Raw genomic sequence first — 18,299 nt, forward strand, 5'->3', positions numbered from 1 at the left:
CTTTATCCCACTAACTCTCCACAGCCACCTCTACCCTTCCTTGTTCCTCTAACCGATCCGGTGTCAAGTTAGGAGCCCGATGATGGTCCCACAGAGGAGGTTAGCAACACCACCGAGCTGTCCACGACGTCTCATAATCAGCACCCCAATCTATCTTCATCGTCTTCTACTCCTGAGGTAAGCCCCAGTTATGTTTCTTAAGTTAATGAGACTAACAATGTGAGACAGAAGGTTGATGGAACTAGAAGTGAGGGGGAGACCAGTGGAAGGGATAAAGTTAAGGATCAAGGAGTGGATCAAGACATGGGATTATACAAGTTTCCCTACAGATGTACTAGGGGAGTCCCACCCAAACGGTACTCTCCAGATTGGCAGGGACGCAAGCCCAGGTATCATGCAGCCTATACTGTAGTTGGGCAGCTGACTGAGATGGCCAGAGCTTTTGAAGCAGCTCTATATGAAGATGAAGAAATACCGCGTTCTGTCGAGGAAGCCATGAGACACAAGCACTGAAGAGCAGCAATGAAAAAAGAAATGGAAGCCTTGATCAAAAATAAAAATGGGAGAAACATATCCTGCCTAAAGGGAAGAAGCTAGTAGGATGCCGGTGGGTGTTCACAATCAAGCGCAGAGCAGATGGATCAATCGAGAGATACAAAGCTAGATTGGTAGCATAGGGATACACTCAGACCTATGGGATAGACTATGATGAGACCTTCTCCTCGGTCGCCAAGATGAGCACTATGAGAGTGCTGCTCTCCGTAGCTGCATGCAAGGACTAACCATTACACCAATTTGATGTGACCATGTTTTTCTACATGGAGAACTGAAAGAGAATGAAGAAGCTCCTCTTGGCTACTCTGCAGAGTTCGAGAATGGAGAATTTTGCAAATTGAAGAAAACTCCCTACGGACTCAAGCAGTCCCCTAGAGTATGGTTCGGAAGGTTCTGTAAGGATATGACTTCCGCTGGATTCAAACAACACAACTCTAACCACACACTGTTCTTGAAGGAAAGGGGCGACAAGATCACCTGCCTAATTATCTATGATGATATGATCATCACTGTGTTAGGGAAATCCCAGCGAAAATTGCAAATTAAATAAATCCACAAAAGAATCTATTTATGAGATTATGTGGATCGATTCAATTTCATGCTTGAACATGTAGAGACATATTATTGCTCAATTAATCACATAATTTAGAATTAAATTATGATGTTGAATACTTACAATTATGATTCTCCAAAGAATCGAAGTGGCTTGCTACTTCTCCACGCATAGATCTTGAAGCTTGAATGTGATTGCAAGACCAAGGATCTTCTAACCTATGACCCAATTCTAGATCTAAATTCCTTGTGGGAGGAATCTCATAGAAATTATAAGGATCTCGAAGGAGAAGACAAGAACGCCAAGTACACAAAAGGATGAATTTTCAAATTCCTCTATTGGAGGGAGAGGGCCGAAAATTCCAAGGTGTGGAGGCTAGGGTTTCACTTCATGTGTTGTGTGTATTTGTCACACCTCCTTCATCCCTATTAATAGAGTTTGTGATGGAATAGTTTAGGGATCTATGGGGCTTGGATTGGGCCTCCCTTATTGGACCTTCTTTACTAGTTAAATTATAACCCATAATTCAATATAAGGCCAATGAAATATTTCTTGTGCCACTATTGAAGAAATACTGACCGCCCATCCAATCCGTGATTACAAGCAATCCGGGTTAACATCTTTAATTGTCCTTCCGTCCCATTAAAGATGACCCACTTTCCTTTTTCGTCTGTCCCAACCAAGATGACCCCTTACTTAATAAGGAAATAATTAAGAAAAAATAAGGGATTCTAAGGGTAATTAGTTAACCCTAATTATTTTACTAATTAACTAAAGATTAGAATCCACCCACCTAATTGACCGTCCACTTCCAACTTCACTTTGGAGAAACCACCCTAGATCTAATCACGATCCCGTTCTCCGGCGCTGCCTTCCAACTTCACTTTGGAGAAACCCTAGATCTAATCGGCGATCTCGTTCTCCGGCAATAGTCTCCTGCTCTGACACCACTGCTTTCGATAAACTCTTTAATTGTCTTTTCCTTTCACCGATCTTCTTTATGTTTGTGATAATAGCGCAGAGGACGCCACCCTCCCTGCAATGACCGATGAGAGCGGTGTGGTTTCCAACGGTGCCCTTTCAGTTTTCCCAAATTTCAGGCATATTGCCGATTTTTCCGACGGAGATGATGGATGAATCTAGCCGGGCCAAGTTTGACGGTAAAATGACTCATTTTATTCGTTTTTAGCATCGCATTTGTCTTTTGGTTATTGAATTTCTTGATACTTCGATTGTTTCTTTATTTTTTTCAAGAAATTCTCATCTTGAATGAAAATTCCCAGGTCTCATTGCTTTTTTTCTCGTATGAAGCTGTCACCTGCTGCAATGGCGCTCGTATCTTTCCTCGGTAGACTGCTTTTCGTCTCTTTCTTCGCTCTCTCCGCCTATCAAGAGTAAGACTCGTTTCTCACTCAGATCTGCACTTCTTCATTATGCTCCTGATTTTGTGTATCTTATCTTCCTTCACTCTAATATTGCTCTTGTTTGTCACAATTGTTGATTTTCCACTCTGAAATTTGAATAGTATTGTGCACTACTTAGGTTTGGAGTATAAAGACTTGATTTTTCTTGTTTCTTGCTTAGAGGTGCACTGTTAACTTGCAGATTGGACTTGTTTGAGCTCCATTCATGCTAAAATGAAACTGATATTTGGGTTTCAGTTTGAGTAGAATCATGAGAGAATATTGTTTACTCTAGCATCAAGATGTGTTGGTTGTGGTTGTGGTGTGTTGGCTGTGGTTGTGGTGGTGGTGTGTTGGTTGTGGTTGTAGTGTGTTGGCTGTGGTTGTGGTGTTTTGTTGTAATTTTGGTGTGTTAGCTTCATTATGCATTAACATTAGTCACCATCCACTGTATTGCATTAACAATTTAACATTAGTCACCATCATGCATTACATTAACATTAGTCTCTACCGAAAATATGATAGATAATTTACAAAAGATCATTGCATTCAATCCATCCACTTTGATATGTATGGATCTTTACAAAATAAGAGCATTTCAATAAGTGATGCATCTTAACAAAAAATCATTGCATTCACTACCATACAATGTTAATCAGCATGGATCTTTACAAAAAAAATGATGTATCTTTTCAAAAACTAGCGCATCCTGTCAAAAATCATTTATCATCTACGCAATTCATTCACATGACATCAATAGGCTCCAAGCCCAGAGCTTGAACTATTGTGGCTATTGCCTCACTGCATCCCATGTCTTGGAGATATTTGATGCACTGCATTGCTAACTCTAAAGGAACTTGCAAGTTCTGTTGGAGTTCATGTGACCTTCTCAACGCATCTTTCCTCATGTGTGGCAATTTGTAATCGTTGCGTCCATTCGCTTTCATGATTTCCAGCATGCAACATTGTAAACTTATAAACACATTGTCAAGTGTAGTAGGGCTCAATTCTGCAAACGACTTCTTAACTGCATTCACTAACTCATCAACATTCTTGCATGATGTCTAGACTTGTAGAGATTGTATAGCTCTGAAAAAACCAAGTCATTAACATTTGTATCTGGTGAATTTGGTGGTTGTTGTACCAATCTAATGTCAAAACCAGATTGTTGTGCAGCCAATCTGAATTCTGGATCACTATCCAGAATGTGAGGTTTTGCATTGTCTTGTTGTATGTAGATTACTTTAGGAGCAAATGCTGGACATTTTGAGACAATGGCTGGTATGATCTACAAGTCCAATATCAAATTCATAATATCAATGCTTAAATTACAGAAATTTCTCAAAAAATATTTTGTTTTGCATACTTTGTCTTAATATTAAGCACATAAAATCAATGCATAAAATTAAATTTTGTTACCTTAGTGATCAAATAGGCTTTCATCACTTCTCTATTGACGCTTTGTATAGCTTTTGTCTCCATTTTCCCGGTTGGTCTATTCTTACTTTTTCTCTTTGCTGGAACTTTCACAGTAAAAGGAAATATTCCTATCTTGCTATCAAATAACACTTCACCATTATCTGCCAAAAGTGGCCTCGAAACAACACACATAAACATTATTTTCTCTATGTAATTTTTGTTTTTGCACATTTTATGTGGCTCTTCTTCTCCGGGTGCCATATAAAATCTGTGACTTGATCTTGTCATGTAGAACCACTTCTCATCAATATGTATTGTGTTGTGCATGTTTCTAAACCTCATTACATTGAGCATTCTATCAAGCTCTATAGATTCAAGTGTAAATCTCAAACGTAACAGTTTGTTAGGGGCTGTTAAATTCGGCTTAATGGTTGATGTATGAGCTCTAATTAGACCCTGAATTACCCACCTTCCGACAGTAGATTTCGAGCACCCCAAACCAACGGCAAGTCGCCTAATTGTACCTCTCTTTGTGTAATGTAGACTAGACAACAAGAGTAACACGTTTAGAATTGTTTCTAAATTTCTTACCACTCACTAATTGCACTGCTTTGCCTTCGTCTTGTTGTTTTTTTGCAGCAGTCCAATACCAATTGACGGTTCGTCGGGACAGTGAGAACTTGCGTTGAGCGTCCTTGAAGATGCCCCGAGGTGGTGTGCCGTCAACACAAGCCCCCATAATAAATTGGACGACAAGATTAATTTTTTGTGTGGAAGACTCCTTTTTGCCCACCATGACTTCCTTTAAATCTGTTAGTGTTATTGTTAGGAAGTTAATGTTCAAAATCTATTTATAGATATTGCCTCATCTATTGTTAATTCTGCCGCCAAACTTGAATATTTCAAAATGAAATGGATGAAAGTTAAATATGCCGCCAAGTTGAATTTCCATTAATGGATCTGCCGCCTAAGTAAAATTCAGGTTTTATATTCCATGTCTATTTTAAATTCACATAATTTTACACTGTAATTTTTGAATTTATTGTTTTTCACACTTTAATTAAATGAAAAATCAAATGGACAATATTGAAAACTGCAATCATGTTTTCCGTTTTGATAACTCATTAACTTAGAAAATGACAAAATTATTTCCAAAATTTCAAAATTTTTGATCCAGCATATCATGAAAAAAAATCGATAATATTGTCAATATTTAATTGTGTATTTTGATAATTTCTCTCTCTTATTTAAAATTTCCAATTATATTTTTTTTCTTTTACTTTATTTCTCTCTTACTTTATTTCTCTCTTACTTTATTTCTCTCTCATACTTAAAACACCCACCAACCTTTTCTCTTTCTACTTAAACATATTAAATAAGTCTGCATAAAATCCCGTCCCGTCCTAGGAAGGGGTCATCTTCCCTGGGACGGAGGGAGTATATTATTTCCCATGTCTAAGACTTTCTATATCCATTAATTAATTTGTACTCTGCTATCGACTTTAAATTAATCAATATCTTTTATTTCCAAGAGTTTGTCTAGTACGAGAAGTATATTAAAATATACTTTGCCTTTTTTATTACTGTTGGATAAAATCCAAACCGGTTGGGTTTCCGAACAATAGAAATTTTCTTGAACACCTCTTGGGGATATAGCCATACCGCCCAGGCACACGATTCAATGTAATAATAAAACTAACACCATACTAGTTATCAATTACTACTGCCCAAGATATCAGGAATATTGGGTTACGAAAAACCCGCATCTACAGATAAGTCAAAGTAGCATATGATTAAATAACGTATGCCCTATATTATTACAAAGATTAAGAAATATTAAATCTCCAAGCCATCGTCTTACAGTAGATAGCAATAAAGATGTGTCTATATTTTAGATCTTTTCAATGCTATACCACACCAGTGTCACTAGTCATTCTCAAGGTAAAGACGACTTTCAGATGGACACTGCAACCTTTCGCGATAGGTAGCCAAAGCCTATTTAGGTTGTGAAAATGTTTTATTTCTATAAGGTTTCGGCTGGGTCACCTACTGTGATGACCTGTTCCACGACCCATCCTTCAATGTAGAAGACTTAGACTGATTTTACTTTCCGGCGTTTTAATTATATAATTAAATATATAATTAAAGACGATCAATACCCATTAAAGTAAAATGCACAACAAGAAGAAAACATTTATTATTCTCATTAAATGAGGAGAGTTTACAATATACAAGCAATTTATCAAATTCATAATAAACTTGAAAAATGCCTTTTAGTATATATGTTCCAACAATCTCCCACTTATACTCAAAACATGCTTTCGAGTATACTACTATCAATTTTCTTCAATTTCTGCCACTTATAGAGAAAGCAGGTCTGAGTCTTTAATGCACTTAACACCTATGTCTTCCATATGATGATAAAACGTCCCACCCGATAGGGCTATTGTGAAAGGATCAACAAGGTTGTTTTCTATTGCAATCTTGACTACTTGCATGTCTCATTTCTGTACAATCTCCTGAATGATATTATACTTCATCTCTATGTGTTTGCGTAGCTTCATCAGGTCGTGTTTCCCTTGAGTTAGGCGCATGGCTAGAGTAATCATAATAAAATATAATACTCATTGGCATACTCGGAATCACGGTCAAAGCTGTTAGGAAATTACTGAGATGAATAACTACCTTAGCAGTTTCTGACGAAACCACACTTGTAATTTTCATGATAGAGTCCGTGATGTAATCACACTCCTTCATGACTCAGTTTTCAACTCCTAACGGAACACATAGTCAAAGGATGACTTGCTTGATCATCGATCAATTATAAAATTTGGTCGATGTAACCTAAAGGACATAACATGGATATCTGGTAAACTAGAGCATACCATTTAGTCTTCTTCAAGTACTATAGTACTCCCTCCGTCCCATGCTACTCGCACTTTTCATTTTAGGCCGTAAATTTGGGATTGATTTTTTTGTGTAATTAAAAAAGAATTTTAGGTGTAATGAGACATCACTTAATAAAAGAGCTCTTAACTTAAACTAACATATTAATTAAATGGATTAATTCTAACTTAAATTATAAATAGTGTAAGGACTTTGTGACGAGCCGAAAAGCAAACGTGCGAGTAGCACGGGACGGAGGGAGTATATTCTTTACCGAATTCAATGTCATTGGCCATGGTTAATATGATATCAAACTTCTATGCCAACACTAAAGCTAATATCTAACTTAATACACATCATAGCATAAATAAGACTTCCAATTATAGAACTTGTCTCATTCTTCTTAATCTCATTCAGTGTTGAAAAAACACTTGACCAGAGACAAGATAATTCCATCTAGAGAAGTAAAACTTTTCTTTGGAATTTTTAATGCCAAATTGTTTAAGTATATGTAGATGTAGAATTTTTAAGAAAACATAACATTCTTTTCTAGCAATCTAAAGACTTAGATGCTTAAAATGTAACTAGTTTATCTCAAATCCTTCATCGTTAAATTGGGTAGACAACCAGTTTTCTACGCTAGAGAGCCCTCTTAGTTGTTTATCAACTTTTATAGATGTCATCATCATAGAGTACCAAAAATACCAAATATAGTGCACTTTTAACTTTCTTGTACTTGTAGCTATGTTGAGGGCACTGGTCAAATTGAAAAGATTTGACAACGAGGATGAAACACATGTTCTATGATTTAGATCCTTGTCTAAGACAATAAATTATCTACATAAGCTTCCAAATCATGTGTTTCTTGCCCTTCATTACATAAACATTAAAATGTTCCATGTAGATGATCTCCTCAAGACTTCTACCAAAGAGAACTGTCTTGACAATCATAATACATACATCCTAATTTATGTAGGCTACAATAGACAATATGATACAGATCGACTTAGGCATAATGGCAGGCGAGAAGATGATTATCTCTGGGCATAACCCATTAGCCATTATTCTAGCCTTCTAAGATCCATGTTTACACTTGTTGATCCACTAGCTTCCACTGGCTTAAATAGCCTATGGGTAGTATCGCAAGTCTTGCAAACATTCTTTTCTATCTTTGATTATTATTCATAATCTATTGTTTTTACAAAAACGATTATCTGAATGAGTCAATGCGTCCTTGTAGTTACATGGATTAGGTTCAAGTTGATCTAAGACGGGGTCTATGACTCTCTTAGGCCCATGAACTTATTATGTTCGCAAAGAACGCTCCCACTACGGCATGACTCTTACAATCATAGGTATAAACATTATTTTTCTTAGTGCACAGGTTTCTAATGGTATGACTTCTTGGTTAAGATGGAAAATAAGATATTCTCATTATCTTGAGAATCATCATGTTTGTTAGGCTTGTAGTTCTTCTCATAATCTTCATCCAAATCTAATATTCGTATAGACAAATATCTTTTGAGTTTTGAAGATTTTTAGAACTTATACCATTTCTATCATTTGGGAAAAAACATACCTCAGTACGCAACTCCAATTACTTGGATACCTTTTCCAAAACATGTGTTGGAGTAATTGCATACCTTGAGATATGTTGGACTAGACTTACCTCTAGTTCATAACTCGTGTGTTGTCGAAGGTACTGATGTTATGGTAGTTTCTTTAAGGTATAACTCGTTGTTTCCAACGTATATCCCATCAATGATGAGGTGTTATTGAGTAAAACTGTTCACATATCGAACTTGTCATAGAGAGACTTCAATATCTTCTTATGTGACTATCTCATTCTTTAGAAGAATGCTTGAAGTAGTCAACTAGGTTTTAACTCCCACTACTAATTTTAAGTCATTGCTCGTCTCATTGGTGTAAACCAATTAGACTTGCTAGTCTTTCTATGTTGCATCTCTATAAGTATTCCGAACCCTTTGAACCATCAAATGATTCTAACTTATAGTGCATCAACCAGACTTTCTTGACTTTCAAGCTATTTAACAAACAAGTTATTAAAATCTCGATAGTCACTTGAGTTAGACAAAATCAGTTTGAACAATCTCTAAGTACTTTCTTGGCCTTATGTCTAAGTGTCATAAATACTTTATCGTTCATTGTTTAAGAAGTTGAACGGTTGTGTAAAGCCCAATCTTTGTTGCATTTATATTGTTTAGATTAGATACTGTAATGTTTTTCTATGGTACTATGATAGATATCCGAATCACATTTCTTAATAATGCACGCATTATAAAATGACATCGAACATCGCTTAATCATACACAAGTTTAGAAACTGAAACTGAATTCTTTCTAAACAAAATTGTACCAACAAAACAAAATTGTACCAACAAAACAAAATCTTACTTATCAAAACAAAACAATAAAGTGAGCATAAGTAAATAGCTCCCACTGCAACAACTGCCCAATTGGATCTGGAACTCTCTTTTAGAAGCTTGATTGCTACCTAAGCCATTGTCCTTCTATAAGAGGTCAATCCGTCTTATAATGCATCTACTCTCTTTTAGAAGTTGCATTGCTATCTAAGCCATTGTCCTTCTATAGAAGAGGTCAATCCGACTTACAATGTATCTACTCTCTTTTAGAAGTTGCATTGCTATCTAAGCTACTGTCCTTCTATAGAAGAGGTCAATCCGATTTACAATGCATCTTCTCTTTGCTTCTTCACCAAATTTTCCTTGCCTTTCTTGCTTTCTAGCAGACATTGATGACAATTCAGCTATTCCATCTTTCCATTGCTAGTCTTCTGTTCGATAAAACTAGGACATAGAAAAAGATGTAGCCTTGATGAATTCGTCAACTATCATGTTATCTTCCTCCAATAGTAATAAAGTGAATATCATGCTGAAGGTTTCCAACTTTTCAGTAACAACCTTCTTATAGTCACTTCTTACTACAGTTGTCGATGAACTGAGTATAGAAACTATTTGAGTAATCAGAAGATTCCTCAAAACATTCTACCTCTTTTGGATTTCCAATAAAATCTAGACAACGTCCTCATTAGATATCCCTTTTACATCGGTATAAACCAAGACTTGTCTTACTACTTTCAAGAAAGTAGCTTGACCTTCTACCTTAAAGAACTTGTCGAGTACATGCATAAAATGCATTCTCAAACTTTCTTTGTGAAATTTTGTCGAGGAAATGGAGGACATGAATTGGTGAGTACAAACTTTAAGTTTTCAACAATGAGAATCTTATCCATTTATATTTCCAGTCTACTTAATTTTGGCCTTCGAGTTTTCTTTCAAGATCACAGATAATGGATTGAGCGACACAATTGATATTGAATGAGAAAAATAAAAGGTATCCTTCACACAAACCATACATGAAACCATAAAACATTCGAGAATCATATATGCCTTTCATTTAAAAGAACCATATTAGTTATTCAAAATTGCGAAAACTGTAAATACTACTGATAACATGACTCCTCTAAAGAAAGGTCGAAATGTTATCTAATTTACTTCACATTTGAATACTATTTATGGAGACCATATACAACATGACTGTTCGTAATTGTCGTTTAGTTATTTTTAAATAAAATGGTTTTCATTTAATTATCATGCAAGCAAATAAATATTTAACTAACATAAGATGTAAATCGCATAAGCAATTTTGCACACTTTGTCACATCACACATAATCAAATAAATCATTTGATTTTAAACCACTAAGTGTCTAAAATCAAATAATTAAAATAAATCACATATTTATCATTTCCATGAACCATGGTATTCCGGATAAAAAAGGATTAAATAAAACATATTCCCCATTTGACTAAATCAAATATCTAGGGCATAAAAATTAGGTCAAGACCACACATTGGGTCTTGCCTATTAATCAGGCTATCTAAAACCCTAACTAGGGTTTTGCCCTAAAATAAAAACAACTAGCCGCCGCCGCCGTCTTCATACGGACTACCCAGCCGTCGCCGAGGACCGACAACCACTGGCGCCAGCCGCGCCGCCGCCAGGCGTGCCACCGCCTTGATCCACGTGCGGCAGCCGCCAAGGCTGCCACGCCGCTGACCTGCCGCCGCCGTCAGCCCGTGCCGCCGGCCTGCCCAGCCGCCACCGTCGCCGCCAGCCTGGAGCCGGTCTCGTTCTTCGTTGAGTTTGCTCCATTGTATTACATTTCTTTGTATTATAACTATTACATTTGTTTACAAAAGAAAAATACAAGGGAAAAACAAATCCTAATCTACCACAGTCAACCCCCGTGGGTTTACAATAAAACGAAAAACAACAAGATTCAACAATCACGCAATACAACAAGCATGAAAACAATCATCCATCACATTTTCCAAACATGTAGATCTACATAATTGAAACACATATGTAGAACACAAGAACATAGATCTAGAATAAACTATCATAGATCTACAATATTCTTGATCTAGAATATTCTCTTAGATCTAGAATATAATTTCATAGATCTAGAATATTCTCTTGGATCTAGAATATTCTCTTGGATCTAGAATATTCTTTCTTGCAACTATGTTAAAAAATAGATCTAGAATATACTCTTTAGATCTTGGAATATTCTATCATAGATCAAGACATTCTTCACGGATCTTGAATAAAATTCATAGATCTAGAATGTTCTTTAGTAGATCTAGAATTATAGATCTAAAATATTCTTCACGGATCCATTCAAATTTGAAAAACTAGATTAAATCTACATAATCAGAGCCTAAAAGCATGGCTCTGATACCAATTGTGGGGGATATCGCAGCGGAAATTGCAAATTAAATAAATCCACAAAAGAATCTATTTAGGAGATTATGTGGATCGATTCAATTTCCTGCTTGAACATGTAGAGACATATTATTGCGCAATTAATCACATAATTTAGAATTAAATTATGATGTTGAATACTTACAATTATGATTTTCGAAAGAATCGAAATGGCTTGCTACTTCTCCACGTGTAGATCTTGAAGCTTGAATGTGATTGCAAGACCAATGATCTTCTAACCTATGACCCAACTCTAGATCTAAATTCCTTGTGGGAGGAATCTCTTAAAAATTATAAGGATCTCGAAGGAGAAGACAAGAACGCCAAGTACACTTAATGATGAATTTTCAAATTTTTCTATTGGAGGGAGATGGCTGAAAATTCCAAGGTGTGGAGGCTAGGGTTTCACTTCATGTGTTGTGTGTATTTGTCACACCTCCTTCATCCCTATTTATAGAGTTTGTGATGGGCAAGGTTAGGGATCTATGGGGCTTGGATTGTGCCTCCCCTATTGAACTTTCTTTACTAATTAAATTATAACCCATAATTCAATATAAGACCAATAGAATATTTCTTGTGTCACTATCGAATAAATACTGACCGCCTATCCAATCCGTGATTACAAGCAATCCGGGTCAACCTCTTTAATATATTATTTCCCGTGTCTAAGACTTTCTATTTCCATTAATTAATTTGTAGTCTGCTATGGACTTTAAATTAATCAATATCTTTTATTTCCAAGAGTTTGTCTAGTACGAGAAGTATATTAAAAGATACTTTGCATTTTCTATTATTCTTGGATAAAATCCAAACCGGCCTTTCTCGAAAACCTCTTGGGGATATAGTCATACCGCGCAAGCACACGATTCACTGTAATAATAAAACTGACACCATATTAGCTATCAATTACTACTGCCTAAGATATCAGGAATATTGGGTTACGAAAAACCCGCACCTACTGATAAGTCAAAGCAGCGTATGATTAAATAACGTGTGCCTTATATTATTACAAAGATTAAGAAATATTAAATCTCCAAGACATCGTCTTACAGTATATAGCAATAAAGACGTGTCTATATTTTAGATCCTTTCAATGCTATACCACACTAGTGTCACTAGTCATTCTCAAGGTAAAGACGACTTTCGGATGGACAGTGCAACCTTTGGTAATAGGTAGCCAAAGCCTATCTAGGTTGTGAAAAAGTTTTACTTCTACAAGGTTCCGGCTGGGTCACCTACTGTGATGACCTATTCCACGACCCAACCTTCAATGTAGAAGGCTTAGACTGATTTTATTTTCCGACATTTTAATTATATAATTAAAGACGGATAGTACCCATTAAAGTAAAATACACCGCATGAAGAAAACATTTATTATTCTCATTAAATGAGGAGAGATTACAATATACAAGCAATTTATCAAATTCATAATAAACTCGAAAAAATGCTTTTTAGTATATATGTTCCAACACACTGGAGACGAGGAGGAAGAAATCGAGAACTTAAAGAGAAGCTTGTTTCAAGAATTTGAGATGAATGATCTAGGAGCAATGAAATACTGTCTAGGAATTGAGATTCTGAGATCAAGTATGGCATATTCCTTCGACAGAGAAAGTACGTCCTAGATTTATTGGCAGAGACTGGTCTACTTGAGTGTAAACCGACAGAAACCCCAATCATACCGAACCATGGATTGAAGATCGAAGAGGGAGGCAAGTTAACTGATCGGGGAAAGTACCAACGCCTGGTTGGAAAATTGATATATATTGCACATACTAGTCCAGACATAGCCTATGCTGTTGGGGTGGTAAGCCAGTTCAACCCCAAGAAAGTCACATGGAGGCAGCATTGAGGTTCGTGCACTATTTGAAGGGCACAACCGGTTATGGCATATTCCTTGAGAAAAAGGAACATTTAGAGATTGATGGATACACAGATGTTGATTGGGCAAGCAATCCAAACAACAACTGTGTATCCATCAATCTCTTGGAGAAGTAAAGCTACCACCTTCTATCATTTGTCAAGTGCTGAGGCCGAATTCCGTGTAGTAAAAAAGTGGCATAACGGAAATCTTATGGATACAGAGGTTACTTTTAGAAATGAGCTTTGCACCTACATAAAGCAGTCAACTATACTGCGACAACAAGGCAGCGATCAGTATCTCCGGAAATCTTCAACATGATCGAACCAAACACGTTGAAGTCGACACTTCATCAAGGAGAAACTAGATGAGTGAGTTATTGAGCTTCCATTCGTCAAGTCCGAACAACAACTGGCAGACATCTTGACCAAGGCAGTCAACACCAAAGTCATCAAGGAAGTTATGGGCAAGTTAAACATCGGAGATGCGTTGCTCAACTTGAGGGGGAGTATCAAGAAGAGAAGACTGTAGAGAATAATCTAAACCGGGAAAGTATCACAATTAACATATAATTGATATGTAATTGATTCAGTTAGGAATAGATTTATACTCTGCCTTATTTACTCATATTCCTACCTATAAAGGAAGGTAAAGTTTGTATAGAAAATACACAGAAATAAAAATGATCTCTTATCTCCCAAATCTCATTTCCCTCTCAAACCCTTTCTTGAGAGAGAGTGAGGGTGAGGGATCTGATGAAGGTAAGGGTGAGGGAGTTGGTGTAAATGAATGGTTAGTACAAAGTTCAGCCAGTGATTATGAGTTGGATATGGAAAGTGAGAAGGAGTCTAAAGAAGAGAGAGTTGTGAGTAAGGGGAAGGGGAAAGGAAAGGTTGTGGGACTTGGAAAGGTGACGGAAAATGCAATGGGAAGGGGAAGGGGAAGGGAAAGGGTGAGAGAGTTGGAAATGAAAAGGGAAAGCTGATGGTGAGGAAATGGCTGTTGTGAAGGGAAAAAGAAAGGGAAAGGCCAAGGGAAAAGGTAAGGCTGGTGTTGATGCTGATGCTGATGACGACAACGCGGGGCAACCTACATTTGTAGACAGTGATTATAATCTAAGTGATAAGGAAGAGGACAACATCATGACGGCTCAAGTTGAGGGATGGAAGAACGTGGTGAATTCCATGAGAGTCCTTGGTGATTTAGATGATGGTGGAGAAAGTGACAATCTTCGCAGTGACTCACCTAGCTCGGGTGCGAGTGAGGATGACTTGGCTGGCGAAGGTGACTGTGATGTCGTCAAAACCATAAGCCGAAGATACAAGCTTGCAACGGATCTAAATGATCTAAGGTTGGAAGTAGGACTGTGGTTCAATACGAAGGAAGATTTTACAGAACTTATTCGTCATCAAGGTGTCAAATTGGGTAAGAAGTTGAGGCTCAAGAAAAATGACATAATATGTTGTGTTGCTCGCTGCAAAGGGTTGATGCGAAGTAAAAAAATTAAAGCAGAATGTCCTTGGTCGGTTACCTTATCCTATAGGAATGGGCTTGGTTGTCGACAGATTTCAGCTCTGCGTGATACAAACAAGTATGGAGGTGCTTCTTACAACCACGGTTGTGCTAATGCCAAGTACTTGTCAAAACTATTCAAGGAGGATATGAGGGTATTCCCCGGGATGACGGTTGCTCAATTTTTGGAGAAGGTGCATTGGGAGTTGAAGATAACCATTTCTGTGGGAAAGGCGAGGCGTGCAATGGCACGTGCGAGGAGGCTGATCGAGGGTGATACAATCAAGCAGTACAAGAGGCTGCATGATTATAGGGCAGAGATTCTGAGGACAAATCTAGGGAGCACCGTTGTCCTAGCAACTAGGCACCTATCGGATGGAAACGACAAGTTCAATGGAATCTACATAGCTTATGAAGCTTGTAAAACTTCCTTCAAGCAGCACTGTAGACGCATCATAGGATTGGATGGTTGCCATCTCAAAGGACAAGGAAAGGGCATACTGCTCACTGCCATTGGATTAGACTTGAACGATCAGATTTTTCCCGTCGTATATAGTGTTGTAGCTATTGAGAACACTGATACTTGGAGCTGGTTTTTAAGTTTGTTGGTAAAGGATTTGGAAATCAAGGATTCGAGCAAGTGGACATTCATCTCTGACAGACAGAAGGTACAGATTTAAATTGTAAATTCTAGTCAGTTAACTATTAGCTAATGTTTTTTCTTCGTCATGGGCATGGCCTGATCAATGCCGTCTGAAGCTGCTACAATAATGCCGAACACCGCTTCTGTGTGTGGCATATGCACTACAACTTCAAGAAGGTTTTCCCGTCCCCTAAGCTGAAAGACAAAATTTAGGAAGCAGCCCGTGCAACAAACGTATACGCCTTCGACAAGGTCATGGATGAGGTGAAAGAGCTGAATACGGCTGCACACATGTGGCTGACCGCGCACACTGTGAAGGAGAGTTGGAGCCGAGCTTTCTTCGGTTTTGAGGCCATGTGTGACATTCTAGTCAACAACATTTCAAAATGTTACAACAGAGTCCTCTTTTTTGCACGAGAGAAGCCCTTGTATGGCATGTTGGAATGTATCCGCATGTATTTGATGGACAGGTTCACCTCCCGGTGGAAGATGGCTGCAAAGTTGGAGGATTGTGTCGGGCCCAAGATAAGGAAGAAGCTTGAGAAAATAATGGAAAAGATTGGACATTGTATGGTAAGAGAGGATGGTGAATAGGTGTATAGGTGAACACCAAATTAATGAGTAGTTTGTGGTCGATATACGGGATCGGAGTTGCAGCTGCAGGCGTTGGATGTTGACCTGGTTACCGTGCCAACACGCAATTACTGCTATTGAGATGACGATCGAGGATGTGGACTCCTTTGTAGCTAAATGCTACTCAACGGAGACTTTGCAATTGGTGTATGCGCCTATCGTCTACCCGGTACATGGACTAAATATGTGGCTGAGGACCCCCCATCCTGATATCGTTCCACCAGACTTTACGCGATTGCCCGGACGTCCGAAGGGAACAAGGCAGAAAACGGCTGAATAACTATCTGAAAGAAGCAAAGACAAAGCAAAGGCAACAAAGATAGCCCATCGAGTTGTCACAGTCCGGGATAAGGAGGATGGTGGCCAGAGAATGTCGAGGAAGGGACTGATGTCAAAGTACAAGTGTCGGCTTTGTTGTGAAAAAAGACACAACAAAAGGAGATGTCTCCAAGGCATTCAATGGGGAAAACCGAATGGTATAACTTCTTTTTTGAACTATTTTCATTCAACTGTAAACCATAAATATTGACACTTCTTTTCTAAACTATTTGTAGGGCCAACGGTTAGGAAGAAGCTTAATCGTGATGAAGAACAACCGACTTGTACGTTGTGCCACCAACCCGGTCACAATAGGGCAACTTGTTCAAGTGCGGTTGCGGATATGTTTGCAGAACCCGACTCCTCAAATGCTGCTGTCTCCTCTGTTGCTGCCTCCTCTGTCCCTCCGAAGAAGTAAACACCTTGATGGAAGGGTGTTTGATGTTGGCATGTTGCTTGTCATGTTGTGTAACAAATACAATGAATACTTGCTTATTTTTTGTGGTTTGATGGTTTTGGGGTGTTGTTGGTGTTAAGGCAGATGCAGTACTTTATGACAATATTTTTTGTGGATGTAATTCGACACTATCTGTGGTGGTTTTTGAGTTTTGTTGGTGTTAGGATTGATGTTAGGATGCAGTACCTTATGACAATGTCTTTTTGATTGTTTAAATGTTCATGACCAATTCGAAGTAGAAAATGAATATGAAGGACTACTTTATATTGTATTTTGTTGTCCATTTAATGGTTCAATTTGATGTCAGTTTATTGACATAGTCGACGAAGAAACAATCACATAATGTATGAAACCAACATCAACTACAAATTTTTTAGCTTGTAAGTCTGCAATGGGTGTGCTTAAACCAAATGGAAGTAAATTATTTATATGAAAGACTACTTTGTCTTGTATTTTAGGGTTGTCCAATTATTGAATCAGTTTCATTTTTGCCGATTTTTCTAAGAAGAATAAGAAGGATTCACTTCAAAATTCAAATAGGAACAAAAAATTAGGGTTTTCAAACACTCCATCAAACCATCAAATTAATTGAGCATACAAATAAGTGTTATAACAATAACAACAACAACAAAACAAATATCAAAGCGCAAAACATTCACTAATTTCTGAATTTTATCCATAATTTCAGTTAGATTTAATGCCAAATCTTCAAAATCGGCACCACCGAATGCGGTTAACGAAGAACAGGCTCGTGCTTAGACATCACGATTTGGCTCGCACCACTTGAAGAAACTGCATTCCTTCCTCTGACATAAAAAGTAAAGCTTCCCCCTCGACGGTTTGCCTTGGCCGGTGACAATACGAAGCACCGCCGTCTTCTTACAGTAGCAGAAAGCGTAGCTAAATCGGAGGTCTCCGAAGTCACGAACGTCGTCGCTGTCGACGGAGTCGCGACTGTACATCGAACGCCCCATGTTTGAAGGTGTTTGGTTGTTGCAGAGATGGGGAAAAAAATTAGGGTTCTTGGGGGGGGGGGGAAGAAGGAGCGGGAGAAAGAAGAGAAGAAATTTGAAATGAAATGAAGTGTTGGAGTTTCTTAATTATATTACCCAATTTTCAATTTTCATTCAACATTTAAAATGTAAAATCTGAAAAAAATTAAATTAGCTACAGTAATTAAAATCAGCTAATCGGATCAAAATTGGCCTAATTGACGAAACCGTAAAAAAAGGATGTGAACGATAACATTTTCG

General features: G+C 37.6%; 1 protein-coding gene across 1 annotated transcript; it reads left to right on the plus strand.

Annotated features, from left to right (window-relative positions):
* The first annotated feature begins 14,478 nt into the window (after positions 1–14,478).
* On the plus strand, positions 14,479–15,675 carry LOC121781547. The gene has a single exon (XM_042179272.1). It carries the CDS (start codon positions 14,479–14,481, stop codon positions 15,673–15,675), a length of 1,197 nt encoding a protein of 398 aa, XP_042035206.1.
* The last annotated feature ends 2,624 nt before the right edge of the window (positions 15,676–18,299 follow it).

This window comes from Salvia splendens, chromosome 20 (genome assembly GCF_004379255.2).
Source record: "Salvia splendens isolate huo1 chromosome 20, SspV2, whole genome shotgun sequence".
In the NCBI taxonomy this organism is placed as follows: Eukaryota; Viridiplantae; Streptophyta; class Magnoliopsida; order Lamiales; family Lamiaceae; genus Salvia; species Salvia splendens.